At 40.9% G+C, this 23265-nt stretch overlaps 1 protein-coding gene across 3 annotated transcripts; it reads right to left on the bottom strand.

Moving 5' to 3' along the window:
* Positions 1–97: 97 nt before the first annotated feature.
* cracd (capping protein inhibiting regulator of actin dynamics) lies at positions 98–23241 on the bottom strand. Of its 3 annotated transcripts, none has more exons than XM_042006365.1 (9): positions 23034–23241; positions 10070–10238; positions 9590–9722; positions 9338–9493; positions 4951–5166; positions 2391–4836; positions 1908–2098; positions 1658–1814; positions 98–1470 (listed from the first exon to the last, which is right to left on the bottom strand). In XM_042006365.1, exons 3-9 carry the CDS (start codon positions 9629–9631, stop codon positions 1310–1312), a joined length of 3369 nt encoding a protein of 1122 aa, XP_041862299.1. In that variant the 5' UTR covers positions 9632–9722; positions 10070–10238; positions 23034–23241; the 3' UTR covers positions 98–1309. The 3 variants fall into 3 exon arrangements, with proteins under 3 accessions (XP_041862299.1, XP_041862298.1, XP_041862297.1); XM_042006364.1 differs by having other exon boundaries at positions 10070–10241; XM_042006363.1 differs by lacking the exon at positions 23034–23241 and adding an exon at positions 15438–15544 and having other exon boundaries at positions 10070–10241.
* Positions 23242–23265: the final 24 nt, after the last annotated feature.

Below are 23265 nucleotides of genomic sequence, written 5' to 3' on the forward strand. Positions count from 1 at the left end.
ATTCATAACATTTTGAATCTCTTTAAGAATTTTTTTCATGAATATCTCTAAGTGGGACAAAAAAGTGCAAATAATATCAAACATTGTTCTTTTTTTGTTACATGTAACACTGCGTACACTACACTATTGTGCACGACCAAAGTTAGAAACAAAATGACAAAGTGACTCAGCCGTAGCGTCCTTTGTGAGCGAAGGCCCGGCAACTCTGACCTATGTACAGTACTTGGAGGTCGATGAGTGTGTGAGTGAGTGGCGGGAGACGAGAACGAAGGCCGTTTTCATATAGGAAATGCTCAAGTCTTGTAAGATTGTATCACATTTAAGAAGAACTGATGGCGTAAGCCTACAGACACGTATGTGTTACAGGAGGATGACTACAAGAATCGTAGGGTTACAGGAAGCAGGTGTTGTATCTGTTTCCACAAGCGAAGCAAAGGATCCAGGAGGATGAGGCCTGGTTTTATCTTTTTTTCTCTTATTTGTTTTTTTCTTTTTCTTCAGTGCTGTGCTTAGGGGCACCCAAGGTTTGTTATTATGACCAATTCTTACATACAGTAGCCTCTCGGACAGCTGTCACAGTCATCACGGACACAGTGAGAATTGTTACACCAAAGTTTCCAGAATGATTTAAAAAAAAAAAAAGAAAAAGGTGTCTTTTTACATGGCAAACAAGGCTCAGAAAAAAAGATACAATATAGTTTCTGTGCAGACAAAACTGTTTTCCATACATAATACCAATAAGGGCAAAGAAGATGCCTGTAACACTTCTATCAGCTGTCCAGAATCACGGTCACGCTGAGTTCTTGTTTTGACTGATAGCCCTTAAAACACGATTCGGACAGATTCCCTCTGTTGATTCAACACTGTTGTTCGTCCAAGTGTTATATTGGGTTGAGCAAATTTTATTCATTTACAACCATGGTGACACATTTGGCTCCAGTACAAAGAGAAGAAAAGGAGGAGTGGAGGTTGGCTACTGCAATGGTCTGCCATGGTTGTGATTGGCTGCTGAGGACTTTGCCGTTAGGGGACATACACTTTGCATGTGTATACAATATATGCATGCTCGCGACAGTTGTTTACATATATCTGTGCTGCAGTGTTGGGATATTTCTATGTGAAGCGCACTTTAACATGTTGGTAGCTGCAGCCAGCGTATGGAGGGTCGTGTGGTGGTTTACTTGTTTCACACTCAGGAAGAGTTTTCATTTTGACAGAGTGGAGGGATGATGAGTGTCTCTCCAGGTGCTTCAGGGTCCTTGGGCAGTGTAGCAGTCTCAATGCAGGCCATGAAACTGGGTTAGGGGTGTTATTTGATGATCTGAGGACAGTCGCTCCAGGCTTTAGCCTTTCGTTTGGCCAGAGCCAGCCAGGCTGGCTCCGTGGACACCTGTGGAGAGTCGCTGGAGGGGAAGCGCTTTGACACGTCTTTGACGGAAGGTGGCGACGGTGTAGAGTCTGCGATTTCAACTGAAATGACAAATGAAGGTGTGGTCTGTTTTTTTCTACACAGAACTCCAACATTTATCTCACTGATCAGGGTTTATATGATCAATTTGTTTTTAAATTACAAGAGAAGATGTATGCTAATATATCTTTCAGCTCACAGCACAAAAAAGCAGATGAATCATTTGCAGCAGTGCGTGCAGGTTCCTACCAGTGACAGAGCTCGGTAAAGTGTTGGCCTTTTTCAGGTGTTCTCGACGATCGAATCGTCCCAGGAGGCTGTCGGGCCTCTTGGGCTCCTCTGGCGTCTGAGGTTTAGAAGAAGGACTGGTGCTCCCTTTGCTCTCTGTGGGGCTCACCAGTGAAGCCTGCAAAAGAAGTTTTGTGATAATTTCAAAAGGAATGAAAGTATGTTAGGGAGATGATGAGATAGTAGGTAAGTAGGGATCTGGGTCATGTACGCTGTCTCGCTCTCTGGCTTGCTTTTCTGCCAGTTTGGTCTCTCTTTGGCTTCGACGCTCCTCACGGTTTTGCTGCTGCTCCCTGAAGCCTTTTTGCTTCTGCAGAGCCAGTGTGATCCATAAGGGTCCAGCCTCCTTCTCCTGGACCTTCGCACTGTCCAGTGAGTGCCTGCTCTGTAAGGATGGCTTTTCTGCAGGGTGAGGCACAGATTAGGAGTTATTTGATGTCAGAAGGAAACAGCATGACTGTCTAAGGACAACAAAATCAGCCTACTAGCTTAATGGAAGTTTATGATAAAGTGATGGTGTTTTTTTTTTTACCAAAACACATAATAATCTTCCCCCTGTAGCTTTGTATTTATGGCACAGTCAAACCTATAGTATCTGTTGTCCATTTCCTATCTCTTTCCACCCAAAGCTGCTACCCTGCACCTACCTTACAATTTAACTTAAAACAAACAAACTGGTTAAAAAGACACCAACCTCTCTTGATGAGCTCGGTCTTTCGGTCTGTCTTCTCTCTCCAGGGGATGTTAATGGAGGGAAAGAATGATCGCTTCTCTCTTGGCTCCTCTTCCCCTTGAACCTGGCCTTGGCTGCTCCGGTGCAACTGGGCAACCACTGACTGTTCCTCATTCCTCCCGGCCTGCTCCTGGCTTGGTGAGTCTGCGCCCCCCATCCTCTGGATCATGTCATCACAGGGAGACCTGTGTACTACCTTAGGCAGCGGAGATGAAGGAGGTGTTGGGACTCCACCAGACGGCTTGGGTGAAGTTGTTGGTCTTTTGTAGAGGGGTGGTTTGGAAAGCACTTTGTCCCCTTCTTGGTGCGGAGTTGGGCTGGTAGATTTGCCCTGCTTGCTTCGGGGTATGGAGGGGGAGGCAGAGGCATGTAAGTACTTGCTAACTGCTCCCTCTCTCTGAGGCGATGTAGGACTTACTTTATCAGAGAAGACAGAGGAGGCATCAGAGTCAGGCTCGATGGGAGTTAGAGGTGAAGGGACGCCATCAAAGCTGTCCCCAGCGCTGTAGCGTTTCTTCCTTTTCTCTGTGGACTGTTCGCTGTGAAAACGCAGAGAGTAGTTAGTTCTCCTCAGCTTTATGCCAAATGGAGAGGGGTTATCTTCACTGTCCTGTCCCTGCTCCTCTCCCTCCTCTTTGCTTTCAGATGTCTCTTTTTCACACTGCAGTCGGCTCTTTAACTCTGACCCGTCAGGTCTCTCCCCAGGGCTTGGAACCAGGAATGAAGGGAGGTCTTTGGCAAACATACACTCATCTGATCCTCTTTCAGTGATGCGGACCGTTTTACTTGCTTTGTTCTGAGGTTTACTAGTTGGAGCTGGAGAGGCTGCAGTGTGGCTGTCAGATTGAGCAGCTTCTCCTCCTACTTCTTTATCATCTGGAACAAATACCTCAGAGTTCCTGTTTGAATCTCCAAACTTCTTCTTTGCAGGGGTGATGGAGAACTTTGCACTGGCAGACATGGTCTTTCTGAGGTTCGTATGAGCAAATGGAGCCTGTTCTTCACTACTAGGCTGAGTCTGATGCCTGTTAACGGAATCTGGGTACTCATCATACTTTCCATCTTCCACCCCCTTGAATATCTTTGATCTTATACTCGCCCATTCAGCCAGCACCGCTGCGCTGGACTTGTCCGTAGAGAGCGCAGACTCATTGAGGGACTTGGTTTTTCCTGATTTGCGGTCTGGAGAGGTCTTGCTCTTTACTGGTGGTGTGCCTTGGGCCTTTCTATCCTCTCCCAAACCCAGCAGGGATTTGCAAGCTGTGTCTTTGATCTGGTCTAAATTGACAGCTGTCCCACATAGCTGGGCGCCTGTCACCAGGATGGCTGTATGGGGGACATATGGAGATGTTGGCAGGTTGGGGGAGTCAGATCCATCGGGGGAGGAAGCCATTGCTCCTTCTTTTTGATCAGCAACAGCGGCACTCTGGTGGCTGGAGGTTGGCGTAACAGGCGTCAGGTTGACTTTCTGGAAGAGAATCTGTTTCTCTCCAGAAGAGACTTTGAAAGAGAACGGCCTCTGTCTCTCCTCCATCTCCTTCCAGCGAAGCTCCTCAGCTCTCCTCTTCTTCTCTTGTGCCTCAGAGCTCCCATTAGCTTCCTCTAATGACATCCTCCTCTGCTCTTCTTCTTTCCTCATCCTCTCCTCTGCTTCCAGTTTATTCTTTTCCTCCATCTCCTGCATCCTCTGTTTCTCAGCTTCTCTTTTCTTCCTTTCATCTTCTTCTTTCTGCTTCCTCTTCTTCTCTGCCTCGAGCTCTTGCTGCCTCCTCGCCTCCTCCTCTCTCTTCCTCTTTTCTTCTTCCTCTTTCTTCCTCAGCTCTTCCAGTCGCCTCCTCTCTTCTTCCTCCCGCTGACGATGCTCCTCTTCTTCTCGCATCCTCCTTTCTGCTTCCAGCTTCTTCATCCGTTCCTCCTCCTCTCTCCTCCTCCTTTCTTCCTCTTCTCTGATCTTCCTTTCCTCCTCCTCCCTTTTTCTTCTCTCAGCCTCCTCTCGCCTCTTTTCTTCCTCCTCTCTGATCCTTCTTTCCTCCTCCTGCCTCCTCCTTCTCTCTGCCTCCTCCTGTCTCCTCCTTTCTTCCTCTTCCTCCCTCCTCCTCCTTTCTGCCTTTTCTCTCATCCTCTTCTCCTCCTCTTCCTGCTGTTTTCTACGACACCTCTCCTCCTCCAGTTCACGCAGCCTCAGCTCCTCAGCTCTCTTCATCCTCTCCTCCTCCTCCTCTCTGAGCCTCTGCTCCTCCAGCTCCCTCCTCCTCCTTGCTTCCTGTCTTTCTGCCTCATGGAGTTTTTGTTTCTTTAAGCCTTCTCTTGACTCATCAACAGACGCTCTGCGCTGTTCCTCTAAGGAGATGCCTGCGGCCTCCAGGTCCTCTTGCACCACTCCAGGAATGGATACCTCCTGGAAGTCCTGGGAAATATAGGAGTAGGATTAGTTTCTAATTCTTTAGCCCCAAGCAGATGGTGAGAGATGTCATAAATCAGAACTCATTTGAGGAAACTCAATGTCTTATCTCTGACTCACCTGTGTGAACCGTCTGTGTTTGCGGGAAATCCTCTGGTTTTTAGGTTTAACCGACAGCTTATGCTTGGCGGCGGTGTTGTCTAAGCGAGGAACAGACTGAGGAACGGCGTCTAGGTTGATGGACTCGATTGTACCAGTTGGTGGAAGAACTCGTTTGGACCTCGGGGACTTCACCGGAGTGCTGGGCTGTCCAGATGCTTGAGCTCCTTGGACCTGCTTTTGTTACACAGCAATAGAGCATGTGTTTAGATCTGAAGACCACTGTCAGTAGCTTAAAGTTTAAATATAACTTTTTAGTATATAATACATGTTCAGCCATCTTTTTTTCCGAATATGCACTTTGTTTTCAAAATGTTAGAATTAGATGAAAATATTTTGGAACAAACAAAAACTTAAAGACAGAAAGATAGAACATTTGGGTTTGGTGGATTTTTTTTTTTTTTTTTTTTTTAATAATAAATATAGTCACAACTGCCTGGCTCCTCCTCCTCATGCTGGTCACCAGCTTGGTCACACACTGCTTTGGGATGTATTCCACTCTTCAACCAGCATTTGTTGCACAGAACTTGAAGTAAATCATAAACGTGTTCAATGGGGTTGAGGTGCAGTAAGTTAATTCTCTCCTCTGTACTCTCAATTTCTGGAGGTAGTCTCTGATAAACCTGCTCTGTGGGGGTGAGTGTTGTCACTTTGGAGTACAGAGTTCAGTCCCAGACTGTGGAGATATTGCCACTAGCCGCAGAATCGCACCTCAATATCTCTCAACATTGAGATTTCCCCCATTGATGACAAGTTTTGTTTTTCCAGTGAGAGAGATGCTGCCCCACACCATCACACTCCCTCCACCAGAAGCTGTTACCCTATTGGTGCAGCAATCATAGGCCAGAGGCAAAATCTGGACTCATCGCTGAAAGTGACGTTTCTCCTCATGTCTCAGTGCACATGTTGACAAACAGGCCTAACAATGAAGGGCTCTCTTATTAGTCAATAGCAGAATAAACTGGCATTAGCAGTGAAGACTGGCGTAGTTTTTCATAGGCACAACCAGCATCCTCAGCTCTGCTGCTCGTCCCACAAATACAGTTTCCTAACAAATATGGCACCATTCAAAAGGAAAATAAGGTTTTACAGTAATGTAAGATTTATTGTCAAGAAGCATTTTTACCCCAAAGAAAAAAATCCACCAAACACTATTTTTATTTTTGAGCTAGTTTATTTATGTATTTAGGCACATTGTAGGTCATTTTGCATTAAGGTATTTAGTTCTTAGTCATCTGTAACTTCACCACTAGATGCTACTAAATCCTTTAAACTGCATTTAAAAAGATCCCTCCAGCAATCCAGATTGTACTTTTTCTGATTAAAACCAATGACCTTACCACCACTAACTTTATTAACATAACATTTGCAGAAATTATGTGACTACAGCTAGGGCTGGGTATCGTCACTAATTTCCTGAATCAATTTGATTTGATTTACAGCAGGATATTTTGATTCTATGTCGATTAAATCAATTCAATTCGATTAATTTATCGCTAATTCTGTAACAAGATCTACTTTTCTTGAATATTAAAGATGTTCTCAGATAAAAAATTTTTAATATATGAAATATTGAGTGCGTTTACTTGACAATAAAAATCAGTTATCAGGGAGTAATCAGATTACTGTGATAATCTGATCTGACACATGCATTTTTGAAGCACCATAACAATACAGTGTTTCCGAGAGGGGGTTGTTGCGAACATAGGGGTCTGGTCCAGACCATGGTCCGGACCACTGTAATGAGTGGTCCCTGCCACTAGGAGACATTTAAATCAGTGGTAGCTACATACTATACATTTCAGATGCCAATATCTGGCTAATTTTATTATTATTTTCCTTTTCTTTTACATTTTTTATGGAAGAACAAAATTCATCATAAATAAAAAAGACATTTGGTAAAATATGAAAAATGAAGTATTAGAGCATTAGATTTTGAGTCATTTGTAGGTACCATAAAAATTAATTTGTTAAACGCTTTTTTTTTTTTTTTTTTACAAATTTTCACACAGCCTTTCTCCCCATGCTTCCACTTTATGGAATAATAGAGTGATAACCATTAATAGGAAGCCACTATTTAAACAGAATTGATATGAAAAAGGCATTGTCTTTGTAATGGACTTTCTGGACATTAATTGGAAATATTTTATCAACATTTTTCCGCTAAATTTATTTCTTATATTTTTTAAAATAGAATTCATTAAGGTTTGCAAACCATTCCTGTACCCCTGCTTATTGTCTTACACAATGCTTGCAATACTCTCTCTCAATACAAAAATTGCAGTCGGAAGACTTCATTTTTTTAAAATTGATTAATACATTGTTTAAATCTAAGATATTCCATAATTATGATCGACACGTCAGACAAACAGCAGATTCTAAACTTTTCTCAGTGATAAAGCCCAGTCTCCCTTCCTACCTTCTGCAATCAGACTTTGTAACTCCTCTACCTCTGTCAGAGCTACTATTACACACCTGGTCTAATTCTATCTGTCACATTTTGAACACACTCATCACATTGCAGTTATGTATCTTTGCATACGTGGAACATGCTAAATATATAGGAAAAAATTATATCTGTATATATTATTATTATTATTAGTTCTATAATAATTACTTTTACTGTTATTATTGTTATTACTTTTGCTATTATGTTATTATTATTATTATTGTTATTATTATAATTATTAGCATATACCATTGCTGCTACAATCATATGCTGTTATTATTACACTTTAACTATTATTATATTGTCATCTCACAAGTGCCCTTAAGTGTATCTATTCTATTTTTCCACTTATCTACTTCATTTTATTGTGCTTTTTTTGTTTTTGTGTACTATTCCGGAATTGCCTGTAAGACCCAAAGTCAAGGAAACACATTTAATCACTCACAAATGGCAGAAAGAACACATAGTCAGTTTATCCATTTAAAAACAACAGGTGACTAAACTGCTATGACTAAAACAAAATAAAATCATAATAAATAATAGGCCTAAATTACAGTCAATTAGTTCAAGAAAACATAAGCGCAGCCTAGCGGATAAGGAATGCAAATGGGTTTGAACCATCTAAAATTAAATATTAAACATGGTAATTATTTTTTAAAAAGCTAAGTAATCCATGGGTGGTGGTTGGGGCATTAAAATTATCGACTGAATCAAAATCTAGTGAGTAGCTCTGTGGTGATGAGTCTAAGGACCACAGCAAGGACCACTGATTTAGTTGCCGCCTAGTGGCAGGGACTACTCATTACAGTGGTCCGACCATCGATGCAGTCGCCCCCTAGTGGCATGGACCACTCATTACAGTAGTCCAGACCATGGTCAGCCCACGTTCTCAACAACCCCTACTGGTGTTTCCCCAGAGCAAGAAATGCTGTGATGGAAGGAAAAAAACATGAACGTCGGAACAAAACAATTTTTAACTGTCCTAATGAAAGCGTTTCAATCAGTGGAGTCACTCTAAAAATTCTTTAAGTTCAGATCTCAGATAGCTGATGTTACAAAGAATATTGGATCCATTTAAAGCCAGTTAGAAATTCCTTCAATGACGGTAGATTCAGCGTGATCAGCTGTGCACGTTGCCGAGACGATCGTGACGCTATGGGCGTAACACCGTAGCAGGATAAATCCATCTGCTCCTCATTGGACAGAGATGCTTCCATCTCCACCTGCCTGAGAGAATTAAAAAAACTCTCATATTTCTGTCTGATTGGTTGACGTGCAGTCCTGTGTGTAAGCGCATGTGTGTGTGCTCACTGCCGTAAACACAAAGAGCAGACGTAGCTATGGTACGCAGTCATGTACATAAGATAAATCACCCTGTTTACTGTTTGATAAAAGGACGAAGTATAAACCTGTTATAGAAGAAATGTGATTTTAAGTGACCATATCGGATTTATTTTAAACTATGTGCATGTTGACATCACTTCCTGTTGAAGTGACGCCCCCTTTAGCATTAGTTGCTAATATGAGTGCCGCGGTCTTAGTGTTAGTTGCTAATGTGAGCGGTAATACGCTGCAAAAGACTGTATATGTGAATGTAATACACAATGGTGAATGAAAATATCTTAACTTTATATTATCTCTGCAAGAGAAGCTGATTTTGGACAGAGGCAACACAGGAAACCAGTTGTCATGCTAGATTCCCACTGAGTCTGGAAGTCACGCGACAGTAGGGTCACGTTACCGGAAATGGGGACATATTAAAAAAATCGATCTGCATGTTTTATGAATCGATATTGTATTTATTTCATTTTAATCTAAAAAAAAAACTGGATAAATCGATTTTTTTTAACCCAGCTCTAACTGCAACCACACAGTCTTCAGAAGAATTTCATTTGTTACCTTTGGCTCTGTTGTTGGGGGCTCAGCTTCAACCTGGGCCAAAACCTTAAGAGGGCTCGGGGGAACCTGTTCTTCATCTGAACTGCCCTCATCTCCTTCACTTTTCCGAAGTGAAGGAGGCCGCTGGCCAAACTTAATACCTTGTGCTATCTGCCTCTGTGTGGTCCACAAAGAAAGAGAGAGAGAGAAAAATATATTACAGCATAAGCACACAGAGCAGAAGTAGAAATGTCAAATCTCTACAAGGTTCACCTGCAGATTCCTAACTTTGTCTGAAACGTTTTCCTGGGACATGCTGTGATCCAGTCCACACTTCTTCACAGGCTCCTCAGGGATAAAGATGCTGTCGTGGGAGAGAGCTCGAGATCCAATGGGATTCAACTCCCTGTTGAAGAGGGAGCATGTCTGCAGTAACTCACTAAAACCACGCTGCAGATTCACACTACAAATTATTTCACATGATGTAAAAAATGACCTCTGTACGTGCCGGCAGTTTTATCATCACACCAAAGATCATTGCTTTACATTATGCAACAACTTTCACTTTTTAACTGTGTACTTTAAGACTTTCTGGAAGTAAATCAAGGAAGTCAGGCTTTAGCTCAGTTTATAAAAAAATCAATGTACATAAAGGTTACATGAAATTTAAACCTGCAGCTGTAATAAACTCCCATAAAACAAGCAGAGGAAACGTTCTATTTTCTAATTTATAGCAATTATCAAAGCACTGACCTCAGATTTTGATTAGACTCCTCATTGTCAGATACAACTCCATTGCACACTTCCCCAGTGGAAAAACTGCTTTTTAGTTCTGTTCCATCAAAGCACCCTTTTGCCTCCCTTTTCTTTTTCTTCCCAAACAGTCTTCTGAAGGGCTGGAATTTGCCCTGTCGTCTTCTCTCTGCTGGCAAAAGAAGTTAGATGATAACCACAGCTACATGCAGTCAAATATCAACCTTTATATCTCACCCTCGGGAAAGATAACGAGCATGATGACGTGATTTTTTTTTTTATGTGCAAGTTTGAGCAGATAATGAAATGCAGTTGACAACGGTAAAAGAAAATGAAGTAAAACAGCAGATGAAATGAGAAGAAAACCTTGGCTCTTTGGGTCATACTTACTCACTTCTGCAAGAAGTGGCAAAGACAAGCACCAAGCTAAAGACATAGAAAGCTTAGGAACTGTCTAAATCCTTAATTCACGCATATCACTGTTAATGCTCTGGCAGATTAGAAATTTATCAGCCACTGAGTAATCTCTTCAGCCGTGTCAAATTTAAATCAATCAGTGCTTGACATATCTAATCAAACGGTCCACTTGTAATAAACACAGTTACTGCTGCTCATAAGAAAACCTTCAACCATAAAAAAAAATCAACTTTGGACTTCAGCTCATATTTTTTTCCTTGCATTAGCTTGAGTTTCCCATCTGCGAATACAAAAACATCACTACACTTTCTCCTCAGGATCCAAATGATGAGATTTATTGACTTTGTGTTATTTTAAAATGTAAACAGATATCTAAGTTTCAACAAATAACAGCATCTTTCTCAATGATTCCACAGAATCTGCAAGTCTGCCTGCCAATGCATGTACCCCTGTGTGTTTTGCTTTTGTTTGTGTAATTGTAATGTGTGCGTCTGTGTACTTGTGGAGGTCCGTTGGATGAACTGAGTGGGTGAGGTTACAGAGCTACACTACACCACTGTGCAGACAGGCGTTCTCAGGGCTCGTCGGGTATCCTTTTCAGAGCTATAAGTAGAAACTGGTGTGGGATTTCACTCCACATACAGCTCACTAAACTAGAGACATGATGGGAAATGGTGGAGTAAACTAATCTCTCCTCTTACATCCTTTGATCCCGAACTTTACTTTTCCATAAAAAGAAAAGACACATTCCATTTGTATACTTATATTTACTTTTCCTACTCCATTTAGGAGGCAGAGGGAGCTTGAGGCAGATAAAAAGAGGATTAAATAAGAAAAGCAAGGAAGTTTAGAAACTGAGATGTGCAAGAGATGGTAGAAAAAAAGAAAGTGGAAGCAGAGGAGAGGATGAGAAATGATGAAGAGCAGAGGAAGGTGCCATTAGAGGAAGCTAATGGGAGCTCTGAGCCACAACAAAGGAAGGGGGGAACTGAGAAGCTGTGCTGGAAGGAGATGTGGGAGAGATAGAGGCTGTTTTCTTCTCTGGGGAAAAATAGATTCTCTTCCAGAAGTTAACCTGCTTTGTTGACCTCCAGCCACCAGACCACCACGGTTTCTGATCAGAGAGAAGCTAATCTGAGGAACACTGTGATTCAGCTTTATGGAGGGAAATTTTTTTATTCCATCTGCTACTCTTGTGTCATTTGTTGTCATTTATCTGTACTTTGCTACTGGTTTTTATGTGTTCCTATATGATTCTTCTTGGTCATTTTTAAAATCTTTGCTCTTGTTTTGCATCTATTCTATCATTCTCTGTTTATTTGTGGTCATCTTACAACTCTGTCTCGTCATTTTGCATCTCACTTTAGTTGATTTATGTTTCTCTTAAATGTTTCCCAATTTACAGCTGCATGTCTTCCTGAGCCGTCAGGCTGACACAATTAAGTGCTAGCCTGTTTAGTTAACACTCCCACACAAAAAATCTGCTTATTCTCACTGGCCACTTTATTAGGTCCACCTTGCTATTTTGAATTCTTCAACATGGTGCTGAAAACACATGCCTGGTCCATACTAACAGCATCACACAGTTGCTGCAGATTTGTCAGCTGCACATCCATGATGAGAATCTCCCGTTCCACCACATCCCAAAGCTGCTCCATTGGATTGAGATCTGGTGACTGTGGAGGCCTTTGGAGTCCAGTGAACTTATTGTCATGTTCAAGAAAGAAGTTTGAGATGATTTGAGCTTTGTGACATGGTGCACTACCCTGCTGGAAGTAGCCATCAGAAGATGCTACGCTGTGGTCATAAAGGGATGGACATGGTCAGCTACAATACTCAGGTTGGCATCATTTAAATGATGCTAAGCTTGTATTACAAGTTCCAAAGTTTGGCAAGAAAATATCCCCCACACCATTACACCACCAGCAACCTGAACCAAAGATACAATGTTGGGTGGATCGATGCTTTAATTTTCTTCATGCCAAATTTTGACCCTTCCATCTGGATGTGGAGGTAAAATGGAGACTCATCGAACTATAAAGGGTCTCAGTTTCCTGTTCTTGCTGTCATCGGATTGGCTGAACAGGTGGACCTAATAAAGTGGCCGGTGAGAGTATTTAATGTTTACTAAATATTAGAAATAAAAATATATCTTTAACTTTTCTCTATTTTAGTCTTTTAAAGCAACTTTAATTTTGTTCCCTCTTTGTGACTAAAACTACTCTGTTGTCTGTATATTTACTTTGAGGTTGGTGTCACCAGCCTGTTAGCTTAGCTTAGCAGCCTGGAATATGGAGAACAGCTGCCTCTGTTCTATGGCTAAAAAGTACTGACTAAGAAAAAAATGATCATCAGCATTTCTAATAAACACTAGCACTTTTCTAATTTATTTAATCCATATCCAACTACAGGTTTACATGAAGTTAAGTGGCAGTGAATCATGGAAATCAATAGCCAGGAAAGGAAAAATATGTAAATATTTGTGTAAAGTTTAAGTTACTTATTCTGTCCTACAGTCCATGATCTGAAAACAATTAGCTTATGATTATATAGGACAGAAAAAAATATGTTTTTGTTATGTTTGAGGGTTTAGTGGTTTTATTAAGGAACTGCTGACTGAATAATAGACAAGTAGACAGAATTTTTAATATATGGATCATCTTCGGGTAGTAGTACTCGGATATACTACAGAGCACAATAGGTCACTAATGTTTTTAACCTTTTTCTCTTCTCATTTGACTATTTAAGATAAAACTGATGGTTGGCTCAGTTCTCCACTTTCAGCCTAAGTGCATTGACTGACATCAATGTGCAGTGCTGATGCCCTGTTTCCCTGTAGCATGTTCTTATAGCATCAGGGCTTTTGCAGTGGCACAAAGCCCATAATGCACTGCCACAGGCTTGCTCACAAACTCATGCATGAAACGAGCCAGGACACTTCTTCTGCAGAGTAGACGACTCAGCGGCAGCACTCCACAGAGTTGCTGTAGATTTAGTGCAAGGGTTAACTCTTGCTTCCTGTGTATGATGAGGAAATATAGCACATCTGGCGAGGACACTTCCACTTTAAATAAAGTACAGGAATTACAAGGTTAATAGCAACTCTTTTTGCTCTGTTTTTGGTCTCTAACACCTCCATAATGCTCCATTATGTTTGTAACTCATCATTTCAGTCTAGCTAACTAAACCTAATCTTTGGGATTTTATCTAATCTATATCATATATTGTAATTGTGCACAAATGCAGCTTCTTAACACGTGATGTTAATTAATAGCTTTGCTTCCTGTGTGCTGCCAATCTAATCTTTCCTACATAAAAATGGCTCTCTCATGAGATTGTTCATCAGCTTATAACAATCAAAGGAATGCAGGAAAACTGATCAAAGAAGTTAGAAATGTGGACACAGCACACCACAAGGAAAGGCTTCTGCACAATCTCTTCTATAAAGTCAAACCCATCACCACACCATGCAACTCTTAAAGAGACAGTGAAAAATGTGCTCAGCTTTTAATCATCGTATTGTTTTACAACACTGTCTCTTCAAGATGTCTGTAAAAAGATGCATTCCTGTTTACCTGGGCCTTTGGGTTCAGTTACTTCTAAAAGGATGCCATACTTAGTTTCTGTGGTATCCGTTGCCATGGTCACTGCACACCTTGGCTGTGGTGAGAGAAGGAGAAGGTGAACATGGGGATGTTTTTATTTGATTTACTGTGGTGGGGTAACAGGGACAAGCAAAGCTTTTAATTGAGAGGGAATAAAGGGAGGGGGCTGCAGAAGCAGAGCTGCAGCTTGACTTTAACATGTCCTGCTTTTTTTTTAACTCTCCACTGCCTCTAGCATCATCATCAAAAAAGGTTGGTTTTGTTAGTTCTTGCAGAATGACTCTTAGAGACTGAGTTATTACAAAGCCTGTGCTATTTTTAAAGGAATATAAGCTCTGCGTTGCCATTCAAGTCTGTAAATAGAGATTTCATTTTAAAAACATATTTGCAGCAAGCTATGGGAGGGTCAAATTAAAAGATGAAGAAAAAAACTATTCTAGCATCTAGTGTAAACATGGAATATGATCAGCAGGGTGACCCTTTGCTCTGTCTCATAATTAACAGAAATAAACACAGAAACCCCAAAAGCCACTTCTTATTGGCTTGTTATAATCAGGATCAAACCACCAATGGCTCCTGAACTCTGAAACCCTCACAGCCTCTGGCCAACACCTGTCTGCAGCATGTTGTTCGAGCCAGAGGTTTTCTGATGGACGTTGTGTGAAACCACAAGCGCCTGCATCAGTCGTATAAACCAGTGTATGAGGCAATGCTGAGAGCCAGAGAGAAGCCCGCTGTCTCCAGTGGGATCAGCATGCCGTGGGCTTCCTTCCTCAGGGTGACAGAATCGAACGGACTCTCTCAGAAAAAGGCTCTTTGTCCAGTCTGACTCAATCCAGAACAAAACAAGGAGCAAACAAGCATGTTTGGCGGTTGGAGTGTGTGAAAACAGACAGTGTGTGAGACTGTATGAGATTGTGTCTGCTGGCGTAAACACATATTCTGTTGATTTTCTCTTTATTGTCTGCCAGTCCCAATGTTGAGCAAGTGTCTGTGTGCTTGGGAGATTTTTTGTGAATGTGCATGTTGTCTGACTGCTGCAGAGGACAGATAGAGATGGGATGAGAGAAGCACGAGGAGCAGCCATGTGCTCTTCACAAGCAGGAAAATGCCTTTGAAAAGGATACAGCTGCATCATAGTATGGCGGAGGCAAAACATGATGCTGCATCTCAGAGCTTTTGACCAACATGGGGCAGCTCAACATCCTTTCTGCCACACAACCTGCCAAGAGCCCTGATGGCTTTGCTTTGTGTTGTAGCGGCTAAGTGTCATAACCTTACAGCACAAGTAGCTTGCTGACAAAGCAGACAGACAAAACGTGGCAGAGCCGTCTTTAACAGTTTACCTATTTCAGCAGCGCAGCTCGAGATGGCTGCGCGCCACTGCAGTAAAACCTTAGGGAACATCGATCTGCCCTTTATCACAAAGCTCGTTTTACCCAGATGAATGTCGCTGTTGCCTCCGACGTGGCTTTGGGAGAAAATGATGAAAATAAAAACAAAACAGAGACAAAACACCAGGTTTGGATTTGTTAGGTCTGTTAAAATCAGGTGCATTGAGGGTGGGGAATATAAGAATGGGAGTGGAGCGGGGAGTGAAGGATGAGGAAGCACTTCCAAATGGAAGAACATCATGAACCTATTCTGCAAACCATACATCTCCACCTTCGTGCTTATAATCTTGGGATTTAAAGTTATAAATCCCTTCAGCACCAGCCTCTCTGTCCCAGTATCTGAAGTTTGAGCTGCCTCTGGTTTCCATAGCAACATGCCATGCAGCAGCTGGGACCAAAGGAGTCTGACGCAACATAGAATCATCACAAACAAAAAAAAAAATCTTATCACTACAAACAGACCAAAATAGTTCACTTGGCACACTCCTGAATATGCACAAACGCTGCTCCCATCTCCTGATGAGGGTAACTTAGCAGCAGCTGAGGTCATGAACATGGAGACAATGAGGGAGTGTCTGAGGGCACTTGACATTTAGTTAAGTGTTGGATAAGACTAAATATGGAAAATAAATATCAGAGGTTTGCTGTGATTAATCACCATCTGCTCAGTGTGTAGCACCAATGGTGCAAGTAAACTGTGAGCAAAGCAAGTCGAGTCATAGATGCATCAGTTCCTCTTGGTAATGTTGTTTATGCAGTCGTGAAAAGAAAAGTAGATCCTTTTTTCAATATGAAGGTTTAATCTTTAAAATAAAACAAAAATAAAAAGAAGTCTGATGCTTATTAGGTTTTACATAAGGTCTGATATATACTAAACTGTGTCAGTTTATTTTACTCAAAACAAAGCCAAAATGCAGAAGTAGTGTGTGAAAAACTAACTACGACCCGTGATTCAGAAGTTTTTAGAACCAGCCTGAGATATAACCACATTGACTTCTAGGGAACTTAAAATGATCATGTTTTTGTATGTGAAATTGTCAGTCTGACATCATCATGGAGGATTTCTGGCCCACACTTCTTTAAAACATTGTCTACAGCAGCTCTTAAAGGCCCACAGAATTGAAATCAGATTGAGATCTGAACTTAGACTGGATCACTGCAACATTTTGATTTTATTTTATTTTATTTATTTATTTTTTAGCTATTCTGATGGATATTTGATGCTGTGACTGGGATTATTGTTGCATGACCAAATTTCAGCCAAGGTTGACCTAACATTAGTCTAGAATACTTTGGTTTAAAAGAGTTCATGGTTGACTCAACAACTGCAGGGTGTCCAGCTCTTGTGGCTGCAAAACAAGCCCCAATAATCACTCTCCCACCACGGTGCTTTACAGGTGGTAGGAAGTGTTTCTGCTGATTTTCTGTGTTTGATGCTGTGTATTGTGGACATATATCTTCACTTTGGTCTTATCTGTCCAAAGGACAATGTTCCAAAATGATTTCAGATGCAAATTTGTAAACATAAGCTTTGCTGCCATGTTCTTTCTTTTTTTTTTCTTTTTTTTTTTTTTGCTTTAAGGGCTTTCTCCTGCAACCCTTCACATAAATCATACTGCTTGAGTCTTTCTCTAATTGCACATCATGAACTTTAATGTTTAACGTGGTAATTGAGGCCTGCAGAGTCTGAAATGTAACTCTTGGGATTTTTGCAGTTTCACTGAGAATTGTACAGTCTGACCTTGGGCTGAACTTGCTGGGATGTCCTCTCCTGAGAAGATTGTCAGCTGTCTTGAATGTTTGCCACTTATGAATGATCTTTCTCACTGTCAAAATGGTGTAATATGCCATGTTGCTGTCCAGCTGGTGTCTTTTTTAACCTAATTTTAAGAACTGGTGAAGAGCATATGCTTTTCTTTCCTTTAGTCCTGATGCATGAGACCTTAGAATTAATGACTGACACCCAACAGTATTGTAAAGTAGAGTTTGTGTGGTAATTTTAACAGCGTTTTATCTGGTGTATAACCTGCTGTAAAACTGTAAAACTGACGTTATTCTCTTTATTATTCAGCAGGTGTGCACATGGCTCTGTACAGATGCCCAATACCCTCATTTGTTGTCACTATGCCACAAAGGCACCAACTGTGCTTGAAATGTCCAAACAGATGTTGAAATATTCTTTTAAAACAATAGCAACAACCATAACACAATAATTTGAGGAAGACCAGAAAGAAAACGTCTTCTTGAGGAAGCCAACCCACAGACATATGGAACTCTTTGTAGACTCCACAGAGGCAAAAATTAACTTAAATAAGAAGAGCAACTCATCTGTGGCATCCTCAGCTATCAGTTTAGATGTCCACAAAGAAGAATAAATAAAATATGAGAGTCATCCATAGGTGCACAGCTCCTTACTTTAAGCTGGACTCTCATTCTTGCATTTAACTTGAAATTTACATTGTAAAATAAAAGCATTCCATAAAGCATTTTACACATATTTACAAATGGAAAAAATCAGCTTAGTGCCATAAACTGAAAACAGTCCTGCTCTACAGACAATAAACACTGTCTTTATTTTCATGCAAATCTCGGCTTCTTCTACTTTCAATACAAGCCATACAAATGGATACAGCGACAAACCAGAGCATGAGTATGTTGAGTTTAGGATGTTAGGTTCAAATTTACTGTTCATGCACTTTACTTAGACCTGAGGTGGAGTGTTTTAAGAAGGCAAAAGCTGCTGGAGGGCATCTGTTGTACAGCTTGTGCAATGAAGTGAGCAACTATTAATGTGGGAAAAGTGCAAGGGCTGTTATTTTTCTATAGCTTTCAGTTTTCATTTTTCATTTAGTTTTTTTATTTTTCCAGTCACTTCTCTAACTGAGTGAAGCATTATGTTTTCCTGGAGAAAATGTACATAGCTGTCCCCATATTTAAAGGTGTTGCATCCCTACCTTTGGGTAAATGGTGACTTTTCACCTTGTAAAGCTTCTTAAGGAGACCATATCTAAACTTAGCATAAAAAGTAAGAAAGTTTGTGTTTGGTGGATTATATATGCAACCAGTGGCAATCCCATATCTCCACAGTCTGGGACATGATTTTTATTCTTCAAGATGACAACAATCGCCCCCACAAGATCGGTTTTTATCAGAGACTACCTCCAGAATTTGGGAGTAGCAAAGATTAAATAACCCGCAGTCCTAACCTCCACATGAATGGACATCTGTAGGATCAATTTGGCCATCCTGTACATGCCAGAGGGACCAACACAACTACATTGGTTGATTTGTGACAAATGCTGGTTGAAGAATAGGATGCCATCCCACAGCAGTGTGTGACCAAGCTGGTGACCAGCATGAAGAGGAGGCACCAGGCTGTTCTAGCTGAATATGGTTCTTCCACATGTTACTGAGGCTCCTGTTTATTAAATCAATAAACTGTTATAATATGTCTTATTTCTTCAGATTTCAATCATCACAGCCAATAAACAGCACCAAACAAGAGTCAACTGCAGAATATGCAATTTGAAATTGGCACAGAAAATTTGTCAAGTTTTTTACGTGCACAATCCACATACTCAACTCTACTGCTCCTCCCACAAATGTATTTTTTACAAATATGCCTCAATTTAAAAGGGAAATAAAATAGTTTTCCAACAGTGTAAGGTTTAATGTCAAAAGCCATTATTAAATCAAATAAATTATCCACCAAACACAAATGGTCTTACTTTTTGTGCTAAGTTTGTTAGCAGAGCAAACGTGCAACATCACCTACCCTGTAGTGATCTACCTTGTGCAACTGAAAAACCTTGTTAGACGTGCAAGAAAAACATCAAAATGCATCTATTTTGTTAAAATTAGAAGAAAACACAACCTGAGATATTCTTATTTGCCTACTCTATATATCCAAAGGGTGAATGAAGCAAAACAATGGATTTGAGTCTCACATGCAACGTGTATCACATGACCATGGTTATATTTTCCACATTAGCTAAGAGCTAATACTCAAGTGACCAAGCAAACAACAAAAAGGTCCTCCTCTCCTGCCTGAGCATCGAACAAACATTCTGACCTGGAATATTTGCAGGTGAAACACTGAATATTTAGGAATACAGTCATTTTGATAAACTTGTCTAAACCATCTTGTATGGCATGAGCTGCTGACAACAGTTTTGCACACAGAGAAGAAACATCACCTAAACTACTAAATGTAATTGCAGTTTATGTCAAGCTACAAACTGATATCAAAACCTGACATTGTGTATAAAAATGCTTTCTTACCGTGCTGCAGTCGCTCTGTGTGCAAGGCTATCTATGAGTGTGTGGCCGTTCCACCTGCCTGCTGTCACTGAGGATCTAGGGCATTACCTGGAGTCAGGTGTCAAATGCAGTAAGTACTTGGTTGTGTGTGCAAGTGTGTGTGTGTTTTAGCGTACAGGAGCACAGCTCAGCAAACATTTCTATATATTCTCATATAGATGAAAATTTTATTTGTGCATCTGGAATGAAATCTCGCATCAGCGTGGGCACATATGTGTTGGAGAGGAGCACATGTCCAGTCTGATGAGAGGAGATAGTGGGGACGGGGGTAGTGCTGAGCAAAGAGAGATGGGCGTTCTCCTGTGTCTGTCGGTGCTGCTGTGCTGAGGAGGCACAAAGTGACACTTTGTTTCCCCCGCCAGATAACCAGTGCAGGAGAACAGAGTGGCATTCATCATTTTGACTTTCTACTGCACACAAAGCCTCTCATTGTGCCTAAACAGCAACATACACGTGTGATTTTAATGGTTTGTAATGTAACGAACCACACCTGCTTAATAGCATATGACCACAAATGTTTGGTACAGTCAGGTCTATGAAGCCCGCAGCCTTCAGAGCTGCCCTCTAGTTGCATTAAACATACATGTTAGTGGCTATTTTTTCAAAGCAAATAATATTTCTATTTATTTCTAATGGAAGAATAGCAGCTCACTCAAGTAGCCTCATTATCATGTGACCAAATGAGATCCTCATTTTCTGCTTAGATTTTATCAGATGTGGAATCATAATGGCTGTAAGCATCAGCATAGTCTTACAGTGAAATAAGGGGCCGCTCACTCTCACCCCCCCCCCCCCTACTCTGTTTTGGCAGGATCACACTGCAGTCTCACAGGGATATGGTAATGATGGGGCTTTACCACCCTGGCTGCTGCCTATATTACAGCAGCACAGCACTTCAAAGACAGACGGCTCTCTGACGGACAATGTGTAGGAATAGAAACCAGTTGTAAAGCGGGGAAAACATGTTCCAAAAGCAGGCAGAGTCTCCATGACTCCATTTTTTTTGTGCAAAAGAGGGTCACACACTTTCATCTATGAAAAGTGATACTCTGGAATTCAATGCACCTGACGTGGGAAACCAGTCACTCAGAATTCTCATGGAAATGAGGACAAATATCTAATTACGTGATCTTTTTAAATCCCCCACAAAACAAAAACAACAACAACAACAAAAACCTTTAAGATGGAGATGTGTTAATGTACATGTTGATGTGAATCATAAAGATTTGGATGGCAAATTGCATAAAACATTAAATTTACATATCTAGCTGTATGTGTAGTTATGTATCAGGAGCATCCATTTCATCTACAGCCTCCTGCATCACCAGGATATTCCTGACCTACATTACATGTCAGTAATATAATGTGAATAGCAGCTTGAGCAGAACACACACTAAAGTAAGTTATATGTGAAAATGTTCTACGCAAGCTTTTATGTCCAGGGAACATATTTCTGTGGAGTTGGTGAATAGCTGCATCACATGGGACTCAAAAGTAATTACATAGTAGAATTTAATCACATTTTGTTAATATTATTTATGTTTATTATTATTTTACATTTTAGATTGAATAATTCCATATAATTTCAGAGATTTTATTAGTTTGGAAATCCAATACTGGACATTTATGCTATTTCCTAGCCATTAAGTTAAATATTTACCAGAAGGCTAATTTGAGATGCAGCTGTACTATATACAAATTAATTATATTCAAATCAATGCACAGCAGTTTATTTATTCTGGATTCCCATAACATAATAATTAATTTGAGTTTCATAATAATTGAAACAAAAACTGTATAGCAAAAATTTGGAAACTCATATGTTTATCCTTACTATATTCTCTTTTTAATTCAGACCTGGAAAATATGAAATGTGTTTAAAATAAACAGTTTTTTTTTTTTTTTTTTTTTGCAAAGAAAAGACTAATTTACAAGCACCTCAGTGTACATATCAAATAACTAATATCAATTACTTATTTGTGTTGTAAAAATCTTAGAACAGACTATTTTTATGAATATTATGGCACCATTTTATTATTACACTGTGGGTGCCAGAAGTCCATTAAGATGTACTGCATAGAAACTTTTACACTCTTGTGTAAGAACTATTATAGTCTTGGGATAATTTTACATTTTGAATGCAAACCACACATATGAGCCTGTAATTAAAAATCTAAACTCCACAGTTACAGTTTCATCTGAGGTCATTGGATAGTGAAAAAGATGCATGTGTGGCATTGACAAAGTTCCACAGAGCACCTTGATGAGCATTTATGTGGTGAGAAAATTATAGTGGTTGTTTACAGCACAGAGCATCTGAGACTCCAAACCATCAATCTGGTTGAAGGTGGTGGATTATATTCCATCCCAAGGTGATAGATCTCTCCTTCCATGTACCCGAATGCCACCAAAGCGCCATACTCTCTAAAGCTACCAGGCGGTAACAGCTGGCTTACTATTGTCAGACAGGTAATAAAAAGGGCCAGTTTACTCAACATCAGTAGCATGAGAGAGAAAAAAACACAATCAGCCCATGAATCCATCTCTGTCAGACTACCATCCATTCTCCCTGCCTGTCTCAGCAACAAAATTTACTGATGGAAACGGCAAATGCAAGCATTGGTTTCAGTCTTTAAATGAGGTGTGGAAAACGAATCTATAATAATTTCATTATTTTTGCGCACATGTAGGCCCGCACCATATGGCCTGCGCATGCTTTTGAGCTGACTCAAACATCCTGACATTTGTATGGAGAAAGACTAAATCCACATAGACCCTAAAGACACCAATCAATACGTGACCGTTAATGGCAGATTAGCAGATGCTGCCGCACGGGGATTACATCCTATTGCTTGCAGTCTCACAGACGCACGGAGAACAAAGAATCCGGCCTCTGTTTTTCCATACATACTGTCACAGATGACACCCAAATGGCGCTCAGTTGGTAACCCTTATTTTGGGGATTTTGAGGAGAAACATTAGCCTCAATTCGGTCTGTTGACACGGCGTTTGCGCATTTCACGTCGGATCAAATTGCAGGTCTCAGCCCATTAACAGCGCCCACACAAACACGCACACACACGTGGGATGGATGGAGCAGAAGATCTCAGCAGGTCAGTTGTAAATGAGAGGTGGGCTACAGTGACAAGGTCACTAGCGTCGTGAAAATGAAAAAAAAAAGCCAGCGTAAACACAAACAATATGGAGGGAACAGAAAGAAAATCCCACCGGTTTTTGTTTGAAGACGCGGTTCCTCTCGTCGGATCAGTGCTGAGGTAAACCCTGCTACGACAGCTCCGAACCCTTTTGTGTTGCTGATGCTGCGGGTGCACGACAGCGGAGACGCACGCACCAGCCGACAGCCCCCCCGCACAGCTGCACGCGTGCGAGATGGAGAAGGGAGGAGGGTGTGGCTGCGTGGGGAAAGCGAGCGGCGGCGGAGTACAGTGCGGACTGTCAC

The sequence above is a fragment of the Melanotaenia boesemani genome, chromosome 14 (assembly GCF_017639745.1).
Source record: "Melanotaenia boesemani isolate fMelBoe1 chromosome 14, fMelBoe1.pri, whole genome shotgun sequence".
Classification (NCBI taxonomy): Eukaryota; Metazoa; Chordata; class Actinopteri; order Atheriniformes; family Melanotaeniidae; genus Melanotaenia; species Melanotaenia boesemani.